The sequence below is a fragment of the Squalius cephalus genome (assembly GCF_949319135.1).
Source record: "Squalius cephalus genome assembly, chromosome: 3".
NCBI lineage: Eukaryota > Metazoa > Chordata > Actinopteri > Cypriniformes > Leuciscidae > Squalius > Squalius cephalus.
In genome coordinates, this window is record NC_137124.1 from 31,144,161 (window position 1) to 31,155,511 (window position 11,351).

At 40.7% G+C, this 11,351-nt stretch overlaps 1 protein-coding gene across 1 annotated transcript; it reads left to right on the forward strand.

Moving 5' to 3' along the window:
• The first annotated feature begins 2,159 nt into the window (after positions 1–2,159).
• Positions 2,160–8,390, forward strand: LOC307155008 (uncharacterized protein). Its single transcript, XM_079865298.1, has 2 exons — positions 2,160–2,385; positions 5,146–8,390. The coding sequence occupies exon 2, from the start codon at positions 5,152–5,154 to the stop codon at positions 6,787–6,789; it is 1,638 nt and encodes a 545-aa protein (XP_079721424.1). The 5' UTR covers positions 2,160–2,385; positions 5,146–5,151; the 3' UTR covers positions 6,790–8,390.
• Positions 8,391–11,351: the final 2,961 nt, after the last annotated feature.

Genomic DNA, 11,351 nt, shown 5'->3' on the forward strand with positions numbered 1-11,351 from the left:
TGGCCCTGCAAACTGAAACTGTGCTTCACTGGCAAGAGCGGAGGGGTAAGACTGGGGGTCTCCTGGGAGAATTAGCATGCCAAAACCCTGACTCATATAGAGGCCTGTAACTTGACCTTCTTCCTTTTATTCTTTAGCCATTAACACCCTGCTGTCAAGAAAACATGTTCTTTTACTGACACGAGAGTCAAAGCTCAAACCCTCAACTGTAAACCTCACATTTGAATTAATTATTGTATGCCTTTTGTTTTTGTCATTTTTATTAGTTGTTATTGTCTATATAGTTAACAACCACGATAACTAACTGCAGTGAATCTTAAACTCAGATCTTCAAGATTCATATTTTTTATCTAGCTTTCATAAGGATTCCACCTGAAGTTGTGCAACAAAAATGACTTGTTATTTTGAAATGTTATTCCTGTCATTCTGTCTCTCGTCAATATTCGCATCCACTTGTTCACAGGCTTTGAGATCTGGCCATTACTCCTGATGCACCATCATTCTTCAGACACTAGAGGCTGCTGTCCCCCCCTTCCCCCCCGCCCAAAAGAAAGCTGCATCACGAGCAAACGTTTTTGTTGTTTTTTCATTGACATGAGACTTATGATTAATCACAGATATGTAATGCTTGCCAAACATTCTATAGGGCATGAAGCTCACAGATCATAAACCTTTCAGCGTTTCACAGAGTCTGGGAACTCTGTAACCTTGAACTCTTTGCCTGGAATAGCTGGGCATTTTAACAAATTACCAACAAGCCAGCTGTGTGACCGAAATCAAATCACTGTGCAGTTTTTAGACGTGAATGTAGATAATTGAAACTGTCAAGAAACAAAACAAAACATTTACACTTTTCACTTGACACCACAAGCTCATATTTTTAGTATCTGACAGTAAAATCCTGTGTTAGATTGTTGAATTTCTAACACGCAGAACTACAGAGGGGAAACTGGTTTCTCACGACCATGTTTCATAGCATTCCATGTGTCTACAGTGATGAAAGGGCGGCGCTGGTTCATTCCTCCCCTCACTGTGATTTAATCATGAGCCTGGGATGAGAAAAAAAACGGTAGGCCTATATAAAATATATATAATTGGCTTGTCTAAGGATTGATTATTATTGTCACAGACCGTCCTTTGTTGTACACCTGTGCGCAACAGGTCTAATTCATAATTTTGTATTTTTCTGTTTTTGCATAGGTCTATATTTCATTGTTCCTCAAAATTAAAATTCATTAAGTTTATTGTTATGTTAAAAATCACAAATATTACTGCAACTACTGTGATTTCTGTCTCAGATTTAATGGTCTTTTCAAACACATATTCAACATATGCTTGGTTGGAGAGCACCATTTAGAATAGATGCTTGTTGAATCTGAAGCTTATTATAAAAGGTGAAGAAGAAAAGTTCATGTTTGTATGTGTTCGGCATTTTATTTACATATTTCTAGGGTACACATGAACGGGCCTAGTAGAGTTTCATTGCACCTCTGCCTTTACTATTAACACCTAGCAGCTAAATTGCACAAGAGTGCCATGTATTAGACCGCTTAAAGTGGAATGTATAATTAGGAATGACCTCATGGCTCTCTTACACTTTTCTTGACTTCTCTGCCTTGTGACACAAATGTCAATCAGAAAACAATACTCTGGTTTACAGACACGCATAATTTGACTCATTCTGCGTCATCAAGATAAGAACAGCTGAAATGCCTTACTTTTTATGTCTTTAAGCAATGGTTACATTAAGTTGTTCTTCCTTTTACAGAATAGCCGCTTAGGACAGGATCAGTCTGTGGACGTCTGAATTCGAAGACCCTGCTTACAATTCACTTCATTCTCCTCTCCTTCAGCCATGGGGGTGGAGAATTGCTGTAACCCCCATCTTTACACACACACACACACACAGAGAGAGAGAGAGAGAGAGAGAGAGAGAGAGAGAGTGAGAAAAATGCATGCTAAAACCAATCAAGCAGGTGGAAAAAAGGCAGCAACTTCAAGTCAAAGGAATACGGTTGCTATAGTGATCACTTCAAAAAGTGAAAGAAAAGGGGGCATTATTCCCAAAACCCATTATAAAGCCCATCTAATCTTGCTAAAATATGCACCCAACGTGAGGGGGAAGGGAGGGGAAGGGAAGGGAGGAGGAGAGGGAGGGTATATGGATTGTGGGCAGTGGGCAGGAGAGGCTGTGATAACGACAGATGTCTCACAAACCGTGGGTTTAACAGGAGGGGTGAAAGAAGAAAAAACGCCCAGTCGCAGATTGGACCTCAGGGAGAGAGTAGGACTGACTCTGACTGAATCACATTCACTACTACGGGAGAAAAGAAAGTACATTCAACGCGCTCTTTCACTCGGATTTCAACAGAAACTGAGAAACAGGTTAGTAAAATGTTAGTCGCGATTTTATAGTCTCTTTAAATGACGGGAAAATCACTTCTAAAACAACGCGTTTTACTGGTGCAGGAGGTTGAACAATGCAGACTGCACGAGCCGTTCTTTGTTCTCGTTATTCTCATTTGTCACTTATGAAAACTAAAAATGCACAATAGGCTACCATATTTAGATTATTAAGTTAAAAATTATTAAGAAACAAAAAGTTTTCCTAGAAATATCTGAATGTCACTTTACAAATATCACATTTAATATTTCTAAATTATCATTGGAATGTGTGACTGGTTTCCTAAATGTAGGCTATAGAGAGATCAAAATATGAGTTAAAGTAGGCTAAATATCAGTAAGCTTTTATTTTATTTATCTTTAAATGGAGCTGTGGGTTACAGGTAGCTCCCAGTTTAACTCATTGTATTTCGTCTTGCTATGGAAAGCAGTGTTAAGGAAATAGCGTTAATTTGCACTAATAAGAAATTCGTATTCAGACGTAAGGAGGAGCTGATCGATATGGGGGGGGGGGGGGGGGGGGTGCTAGCGTGGGGGTGGGCGGTATGTGTCTTACTTAAAAAAAATATATATATATAGCCTATCAAAATGTCCTATTTCGTGTTATGCTTTTCATTTTTCGCACTTGTCATTACACATTGATGATTGATTGTTATAACCCGCAGCAATTGGATAGGCTTTGACTCAGTGTACCATTTCACCACGACTTCAAGGACATAGCCTAACTTTCATACCGTCATTATGGAGATTTATTTACATCATATTAATGAGTAACTTCATCAAGCTAGATTTGCTGGAATAATGGAGGCTGTGAAGCATACTGGCACAGAGCGCTGTGAGAGGCTCTAATAAAAACTGTCTTTAGTGAGCGCTGACTAGGCACTAGGCAGCACATCTCAGCAGCTGGACTCATTTGCAGGTTGGACTAGGGCATGACTGCGTATCCGGTCTTTGTTTGCCCCAGTGCAGTACTACGGACAGCTCCTATTGTAACCCCACCATGCTGCAGCTTAAGTGATATTTAGTCAAATGAGTTGCAATAACTGCAGATTTTTAAAAGGTTGCAATTGGTTCCATATCAGTTGCAAGAATTTTTTTTTTTTTTTTGGAATCTACCTCACACTTTCATAATTCCACATATATTTAAAACCAATTCCATATATAACTGGGGCTGTCGATTTAATAAGTTAATTTAATTAATTAGCTATGGAAAAATAACGCTTTGAAATGATTTAACGCACCCGCCCCGCCCCAGACCTAAGCCTTACATTTCATAGCCTACAGTTGATTGGTGATGAACATGATGCAGGCCAGCCTATAGAATGCAGTTAGAATGCCCCTATAAATCAAGATTGTTGGGCAAAATATTATAATGTTATTATAAATCATATGAGTTTTTGTCTCATATTTATATCATATGATATACAGTAGGACTAGGCTAGTTAAGCAAAATCACACGAGTGATGTTCTTGTCCCGAATAGCACCAGTGCAAGTGTGACATTGATTCTATACAACAGTTCAATAAATAAGAAGTTAATATTGTGTTATATTTTAGAGACAATATTGTCTGTTTTTTGCTCAATTCTGCCAACGAAAATATTACCTATAAAGTCAAAGCATAACTGTGCTTCTCCGAGCAACACAGCAGTGTTTCGTTACTATAAGAATCAACGTTTTGAGCGAATCAATCGGGTGAACCAAGGCCCATTCATAATAGGTGTGTATGACTTGAAGCGGTGCTGCACAGACCGATTGGTGTATGACATCAAAGTACAGCGAGAGCGTTCCTTTGATGTCATACACCGATCAGTCTGCACAGCACCGCTTAAGCCCAACACACCTATTTACTTAATTCTTGAATAAATCAGCCATTTGAAGGAATCATATAAATGCATGACTCAATAACTTAGTCATTTAGACATTTACCGACATTACGAGCATCATTTCATTAAAAATCTGTTTATTTACATTTAATCAGCATCATGTCGTTTCAAACCCGTATTACTTTCTTTCTTTTGCAGAACATAAAAGATATTTTTAATTTAACACAATAACATATTTTGGGGTAAATTTCTCAGCCAAATCTGATGTGTGATTAATTTGCGATGGATTCGATTAATTAATCTGCACATCATGTAATGAATTAGATTAAAAAATTGTATCGCTTGACAGCCCTAATTTAAACATATCAACTTTGTGATAATGGCCTAATGTGATTCAGTTCATGTAATCTATAATCAGCCTTTCCCTTGAATCTTATCTTTTCACCTCCCCAAACCAAGCAGCTACACTAACCAAACCAGACATGGAACATGCTAAGAGAAGTGAATGACTTTTATATGATAATTTTATATGAAATGATATTGGTTTTTATTTAATGTCGTACAACTGTATACAAACTGATATAATTAAAAATTAAGATATAATAAAACACACTGACCTCCTCCTTAACAGAGCTGGACTGCATTCAAAGTCCTTGGCAGAGGTTGCATTTGCTCGAAATGAATGAGAATGAAGAAATGGGCTGGGTCATGTTGGTAGTTTTACATTTTACAATTTTATATCCATAATGAGCTTCTAAGAAGGTTGGTTATTTGCCCGATGGAGTTTTAGACCACATGTATTCACTGAATGAATGCAATGGATATTGCTTTGGATAAAAGTATCTGCCAAATACATGTGCAATTATTGAAACGCAGTGATGTGCATAGCTTACATAAGATATTCTTCTGCTCCCACAGGACATTATGGGAGGCAAGTTAAGCAAACGGAAGAAGGGATACGATGTCAGTGACCCTAAAGAGAAGAAAGAGGAGAGTGCTGTGGCAGCAGTTGAACCATCTGAGAAGGCAGAGAGCCCTGTGACTGAGGCGGAGGCTGCACCACAGGAGGCTGCAGCAGCGCCAGTGCTGGAGTCTGAAGCACCAGCTGAGAAAACCGCATCTCCTTCAACAGCACAAGCAGAGGAGAAGAAGGATGATGCGGCACCAGAAAAACCAGTGGCTACAACAGAGGCATCTACTGCTGCACCTAAGGAACCAGCAAGTGCTCCAGAGGAACCGGCAGCTGTAAAGCCAGCAGCTGAGTCAGAGTCACAAGCTACAGAGGTACCAGCCTCTGCATTAGCGGCAACAGCAGTAGAGACAACAGCTGCTATACAAAAGGCACTGGCAGCAGAGGTACCAGCAGCTGCAGTAGAGACACCATCAGCTGCACCAGAGGCATCAGCAGCTGAGAAGACTTCAGCTGCACCTAAGGAACCAGAAGCTGAGAAACCGACAGTTGCACCAGAGCAGCCAGTGACAAAAGAACCTGCAGCTGCACCTGAGGAACCAACAACTGCACCAGCAGCAGCAGCAGAGGAATCTGCAGCTACACTCCAGGAACCGGCTGCTGCACCAGAGACACCAGTGACAGAGAAACCTGTGGCTGCAACAGAGGAACCAGTGAAGACACCAGTGAAAGAGGAACCTCCAACAACACATGAAGAACTTGAGAATGTGCCAGAGGCACCAGTGGCAGAGGAACCGATAACACTATCTGAGAAACCAACAGCTGTGTCCGAGCCACATGCAGCTGCACCTGAGGAACATGCAACTGTCCCCAAAGCTGAGGAATCTGCAGCTGCACCTGAGGATCCTGCCCCTGTGCCAGAGGAGCCTGTATCATCACCTCAACTTGCAGCTTCGCCAGTAGAACCTATCACAGAGGAGGCAGTAGAGAAGGTGGTTGAGGAGGTTGCAAATGTCAGTGAAACCACAGAGGTCACACCAGAACAAGAGGCAGTCACTGAGGCAGTAGCTCCAGAGCCAGTCGCCGAGTCTACCCCAGCGCCTGAACCTGTTTCCGAGGCATTGAGTGCGGCAGAGGTCGAGAAGGCTGTTCCTACCCCTGAAGAAACCCCAACAGTCCCAGAGCCTGAATCTGAAACTGCTGCACTTCCTGAGGTCACACTAACAGAAGCAGATCCCGAGCCACCCGCAGAGCCAACACAACCCGAACCTACGACAGAGCAAAAGATTGCAGAGGAGTCTATTCCCACAATTGTCATCTTGGAATCAACCTCAACCAATGAGCTCTGCCTTGAGGAAACTGCCCCGACTGTCATAGAAGAGAAGCTGAATAATGGAGACTGTGAGAGCGCTGGCTCAGCAGAGGAATCTGTGCCAGCCCCCCCTGAGGTAAATGGGGAGTGCCATGAGCAGGCACCAGACATAGGCTCTTTGGATGTCCTTGAGTCCACGGTTGAGGCATGTGTAAATGGTGTGAAGGACAAAGAACCCCCTCAAGTGCTGAGTGACTGTGAAATGAAAAAGGACTTGAGTTTGGATGCTGACTTTCAGGTCCCAGCTATGATTGGCGATATGGTAGAGGTGCCACAGTGAGTCGATTTAATCTGAGAAACAAACCTTAAATGTGAATCCCATATTGATGCAAACAAACAAATGAAACAATCGTCTGACAACACGGGCTTTCTGAAAATAAATGTGAAAAATGCCTGTTGTGTTCTCTCAGGCAAAGGAATTTCTGGTTAACCAAAAAGAAATACAACCACCCAAGAGCTAAGTGTGAGAAACAAAATAAGAATGAAACAGTGAGGGTGAAAGCCTAAAAGGAAATGGGAGGGAGAGAGAGAGACAGAGAGAGAGAGAGAGAGAGAGCGGATGGTCTTTGAAGTCTTTGTGGCCGGTGTCCTGCTGTCATTGCAGAGAGTGAGCTTGCAGGCCTGGCTGAATATGTAAACCAGGGAGATGATGATTACTTATGAACAGAAAATAAAATAAAAAAACAAGATGGCAGAACAGAAATGCACGACAGTAACAATGGTTAAAATGATTTGAATGAACAGAATCATCTTTTGTGTTTGAGCCTGATGCATATTAAAATGGTTTATTGGATTAGCATTTAATAGTATATAATCTAATTTAGACCATGTAATACGGAGATTTGAGGATGAAGCATTTTGCAATTTTCATGTTGGGAGAATCAGTGGGTAATGTTCATTTTAACTTAATGGCTTGGCTTAGAAAATAAAACACTCTGTTATACCTTAAAAAACTGGTTTTCTTTTTTGCACTTTTGTGAATGTTGTGCTGAATGGGTGGAACCTGTTTTTCAATATAAAAAGATTATTTCAATTAAAGGTATGATGCAATCTAATGCATAGAGCAAACACATTTTGTTTCAATAGCATGTGCAGCATTGACTCTAAATTGATACAAAAGTGGTGTTCTGTAGACAGCTGCAACAGTTACGTTCAAGGCCTGTTTTCCGCCATTTTGTGTGATAGTAGAGATCTGACTGGCAGGTCACCATTTCAACAATGTCCCAAGAGTCATTGACTTTGTAAATTTGTTCTGTGGGGCTGGGCCTCAGGCACGAGTTGTTTTGAGTAACATGGAACATGTCCATGAAAGCAAATGTCTGTTCAGAGGCTTAACTCAGCAATCAGGCTGTGGTAGAAAAGGGAAACTGATTTTTATTCTTCACAGGAGGAAAGAGGTTTCAGGATAATAGAAGGGTGATGCCGCACAATGCAGAAGACTGCAGTGGGGAGAACAGGACTGAAAGGTCTCTTCTTGATAGGAGGAGCTCTGACACAGTGTAGAAAGGAGAGAGTGGCCATGACAAACAAGATAATACCTTCAGACATTTTAACATGTACACATACACACAAATAATGGCCTCTACAGGGAAAGGAAAACACATGGACAAATGAACAACATGGAATATGAAGAGCTCAAAAAACAAGTAAACATGCTACTCTCACCTACTATCTAAAAGAAAAGAGGGGTTTTGCACACAAAAAAGTGCTAATGCACAGAACTGATTATAGGGTATGTTCGTACCACTGTGTGTGTCTGTGAGAAGCATGAGAAAGGCTTTGCGAGAGAAGATGCTGGAAATATCTGAAGGTTCCCAAGTGCCCTCCGCAGGCACTATAATGAGCTCCTCCACATACCAAGCACGAATTCTCGGGTTTCTTAAAAAAAAGAAAGAAAAAAAACACACAGGCGTACAGATTTATGAAAGGAATGTTCTCTAAAACTGAGGGGGGTGGGGGTGGGGGTGGGGGTGGGATGGGTGAATGAACTCACTGGCTTCAGTGTTTTTTAGAGTCACTGAAAAACTTATTCTCTTTACCATTTGTGAGATGAGAATGGATAGTATTATATGTGGAAAAAACGCTATTCAAACAAATATTGTGCAGCGGCATTGCCCATTTAAAGGGGTCGTTCACCCAAAAATTTAAATCTATCATGATTTACTCACTCTCTTGTCAATCCAAACCAGTATAACTTTATTTTGTAGAACAAAAAAAAAATTATATATAGATATTTTGAAGAAAGTTCATTATACACATTTTTCAAAATATTTTACTTATTATTATTATTAAAACGCTATAATATCTTGCACTGTAAGTTCTTAGGGTTTTTTACACAAGCCGCTGTTTGTCATCAAAAATAAACTCTGGTTTGCAGATTTAAGAGGAGAGGTCCAGTGTGAGGAATTTTCTGTACAAGGTGTCCTGTTTCCTCATCCCATCTTACTGTGCTTGGGGAGCAAGGTTCCTTCCTTCCTTCAACTTTCTCTCTCTCTCTCCCTTCCTCCCTTATTCCTCCTTTCTTTTCCTTAGCTTTCATGCACAAGAGATGAGAGGCCCTGCTTGCATCTTGATTTAAAGGCTCTCTACACAGTGCATAGTTGTGCAGCCACAGCTGCAGTGCTTGGATACACCAGCACTATGTGTTCTATACTGGAGCCTTGGCACAAAACTCAACGTGTTTTCCTGTTCCTGACACATTAGGACATTTGATCTTTCACTTCCCTGTCTCCCCATCATATAAAATTCCCTTCATTGGTATAAATCAACGCCAAATCTGGCACATGTATTAAAAGTATTATGCTATTTAAAAACATTTAAAGTTGCCATGAAATAGATATTCACTTTATCTATTTTCTAAATGCCTATTATTGATCTTATTGTTAATGATTCAGCCATGCATGTTTCTTTTTTTTTATCTTGAAATTTTTAATCAATATGTCATAACTCGATCTTCTGGTGAAATGACACTCTCTGGTCATATGCAAGACTTTCCCCAATCATTTAGTCCAATTGCTTAAATGCTGCCCCTTTCAATCAACTGCAACTCGAATTATGATCTGCTTCCATCCAAATCAAAATTGAATGGACCAAAGTCAACAACCAAAGTCCCTGCCCTACATTTTTTTTTTTTTAACAATTTTTGGGCCTGTTAAAAAATTGGAAAGCACGCAAATAGACAAAGTGGGAGCATTTCAGAATTTCACAAAATGTGCTAAAATGTGTTGCTAAAAATGTCGTTGTGTGATAGTTTGATGTTGTGTTCTGGCTTGAGTGTTTCAGAGAAAATAATACACTACAATACCAAATATTTACTTTCATTTGTTTTTCATATTTACTTTTTATTGTTAGATTTTTGCAACGTTATTTTGGTGGAAATGCCCATAGATGTCTTGATTTGAATGGCGATAAAGTGGTGAAAGGGAGAAAGAGAGAGAGAGAGAGAGAGAGAGAGAGAAATGCGAACAAAAATCAGCGCCCTGACATAGACAAAGAAAGTGTGGTTTCTTTCTAAATCCATATCACATGACTACAAGAAGACCTTTTGATTCCTGCAGATGAAAGTCAACGGATGACTGTGATCCAGTCACATCAGTATTGCAGCAGTAGATGCAGGAGAAAAAAAAAAAAAAACCCAAAGTGTTAAAAAATGCTACAAAAACTCCAAGGGGGGTTCCCATTGTTTTTACTCCTCTCTTATTCTCTCACTCCCTTTGTGATTCATGGCCTGGCAATGCTCTGCCCATCTGTGCAGCTGCTCTATACGGCTGTCATTATATGTGGGTCTGCAGAAGGCTTTCAGCGTGAGCTCAGTCATACTTACAACCAGTATTGATCCACGAGTTAGCGTAATGGCCACAGAGAGGGCTGGGTCTGCCTCTTTACCCTTTCCCCTCTATTGGTCTCTCTCCGTCCCCCTGCCTATATAGATTGCACATTTCCCCGGCCTGGCCGTCGTCTCTTCAAGCTCTGCAGCACACTTTTGTAACAGACCCAGCCAAATGCACATTTGAGAGGTGAGGAAAGGGAAGACAGTGTGAGAGTGGAGGTTGTGTGTATGTGTGTGTGTATGAACTGGTGACAGCCCCAGCATGGAGCCTCTATGGGGGTAGATGTGTCTTTGTTGTGCCGCCCAACCCCCTTCTTCTCTTCCCTCTACCCTCAGCCATTAGGAGAGAGAATTTTATACCCTAACACTCAATCATTCTAGACCATTAAACAGAGGAAGGAGGAACCAGAAGCCACATGCTAAGCAGAGCTCACTGTCCCCTGAACAGCCAAACTGATTGTGTTTGATGTTACACTCCTCTTTCCAGTCATTATAGACTGTAAAATCACTAAATTTGCCAGTTGCTATAAGGTTAAAATGACATTTTTAGGTGTATATGCAAACACACACATGGAGTGTTTCTAGCTTTTTGTCAGTATTAGGGCACAGACCCAATTCGCAAATTTGTTATGGCTAGTTCTGATTATAAACAGCAGAGAGAAAACACATGTGACATGATTGCTGCATTCTTGAAAATGATTCTCAGGCTGGTATGGTATTCATACCTTCAGACGATGATTTATCAGTAATATTTTTACTGGGGCACAGCAGTATTTATAAGGTCTATCGACACCCCTCACTCAAACTGGATCCTGCAATGTCATAGTTAAAATCAGCACCCTGAACACGACTGGATGACCCAGCATGCTCGTTCCCTTACACAGCCAGGTGAACAGTGGCACTGGGTATGTAAGCATGTGTGTGTGTGTGTGTTTAAGATTAAATATTAAAACTATGTTGAGCTCAGTCACCTTGAGAAAACTCTCAGTAATGTAGGCAGGTTAGAAACAGAG

Coding starts and splice junctions, on each gene's coding strand:
- LOC307155008 (XM_079865298.1), top strand. CDS start 5,152: ATGGGAGGCAAGTTAAGCAAACGGAAGAAGGGATACGATGTCAGTGAC.